Source organism: Poecilia reticulata, linkage group LG3 (assembly GCF_000633615.1).
Source record: "Poecilia reticulata strain Guanapo linkage group LG3, Guppy_female_1.0+MT, whole genome shotgun sequence".
Taxonomy (NCBI): Eukaryota; Metazoa; Chordata; class Actinopteri; order Cyprinodontiformes; family Poeciliidae; genus Poecilia; species Poecilia reticulata.
Window position 1 is genome coordinate 33,308,289 of NC_024333.1, and position 1,495 is coordinate 33,309,783.

A 1,495-nucleotide genomic window follows, 5' to 3' on the forward strand; every position below is an offset into this window, starting at 1 on the left:
CCAGGACCTGAAGTCCCTGAAGCCGGGCTGCTGGCCTCGGCCGCCGGTGAATTACTGCGTCCTCGTCGCTCTGGCACTGAAGAGCAGCCAGACGGGGAGCCTGAAAGTCCAGCAGATTTACAACTTCACCAGGTCAGAACCAGAGAGCCGATGAATGCAGACACACTGGTTCCCTTTAACAGTAAACTGGGGGGAAATGAAGCCATTTCTCCTGATTAAGGGGGAAACTACACTAATTGATCAGGAATCCGTCTGTCTAGAATCGTTGAAATGTGCTGGAAACCGTTTCCGGTTTGCATTGTGGTTCATCTTTGGTTCGCCGTTTCCTCTGCTCTCCCAGAGAACACTTCCCCTTCTTCCAGACGGCTCCGGACGGCTGGAAGAACACGATCCGCCACAACCTGTGCTTCAGCAGCAGCTTCCGTAAAACCTGCAACCAGCTCTGCAAAGAGGGGAAGAGGAAGTCGTGCTTCTGGCACCTGACGCTGGACGGCCACCGCCGGCTGCAGGACGAGCTCCACACGCTGACCGGAGAAACCCTGAAGATGCTGGAGAGGAGCATGTCCAACCCAGGTCGGCTCACAAGGTTCTGGAAAAAAAATCTCAATTTAAAAAAAAAAAAAAAAGATTTTATCTTTTTTTTTTCCTGAATTTCTAGCCGGCCTGGCAGAACTCATTTGTGAGATGACGGTTAAAGTAACTGCTTTTCTTTTTGCATTTCAGATGTAATATGGCGTTTACTTGAAACGTGATTCCTGCAGGTTTCAATGCACTTAAAATGATGCATAATAAAATATGCACGTCATTCATTTGAGTCGTCTTTTTTTATATAAAGTAAAAAAGCTTTTTGCCTAGCTATCATCCATCCATCGATGCTTCAATCAATCTCACTGCATTTTGTTGTTTTTAAAAAGATTTAAAGTTAAAACAATCTACAAATTTTGTTGAGGTAAAATGATCCTAGACTTGCTGACATGTTTTTCATAAAGATGGAAGAAAATACTTCATATCTGTTCCTTGACAGTTGAGATACAACTTCTATGTTTGTCGTTTTATACGATGAATTCCCCAAACTGAGCTTTGGCGTTCCTCTGGGATGTGTGCTCAGTCCTTCTGCATTTACCTGACAGCGGCGTAGTGCCACAGAAATCAGCAGGTTGGGATTACAGAGAAGTTCCAGAAAGTTTCTCCTTGAATCATCTTGTCACCAATCTGACGTCCCTCAGGAGGCTGAAGCAGGACGTCTTGGTTCAGCGGCGGCGGCGGTGTTCACATAKTCACATGCAGACTGAAGAGAATAAAACATTTCTGTGATGAGGTGATGCAACTCTGCTTTTAATGTTTGGTCTTTAGTCATCTGGAGGAAATCTTTGCTCCATCGAGTCCTAACGGGTTCAAACAGGTGCTTGAAATCCTTGAAAATGCTTGAATTTCAAATGGAGGTTTTCAAGGTTTGGAAAGTGTTTGATATTCAACCAGCAAACTTTGTTATAAA

General features: G+C 44.5%; 1 protein-coding gene across 1 annotated transcript in view; it reads left to right on the forward strand.

Moving 5' to 3' along the window:
- Positions 1 to 809, forward strand: part of foxr1 (forkhead box R1) — a 3,694-nt gene extending 2,885 nt beyond the window's left edge. The window contains 3 exon segments of the mRNA XM_008406017.1: positions 5 to 132; positions 341 to 573; positions 724 to 809. Coding sequence (XP_008404239.1) covers positions 5 to 132; positions 341 to 573; positions 724 to 752 — 390 coding nt within the window. The 3' untranslated portion in view covers positions 753 to 809.
- Positions 810 to 1,495: the final 686 nt, after the last annotated feature.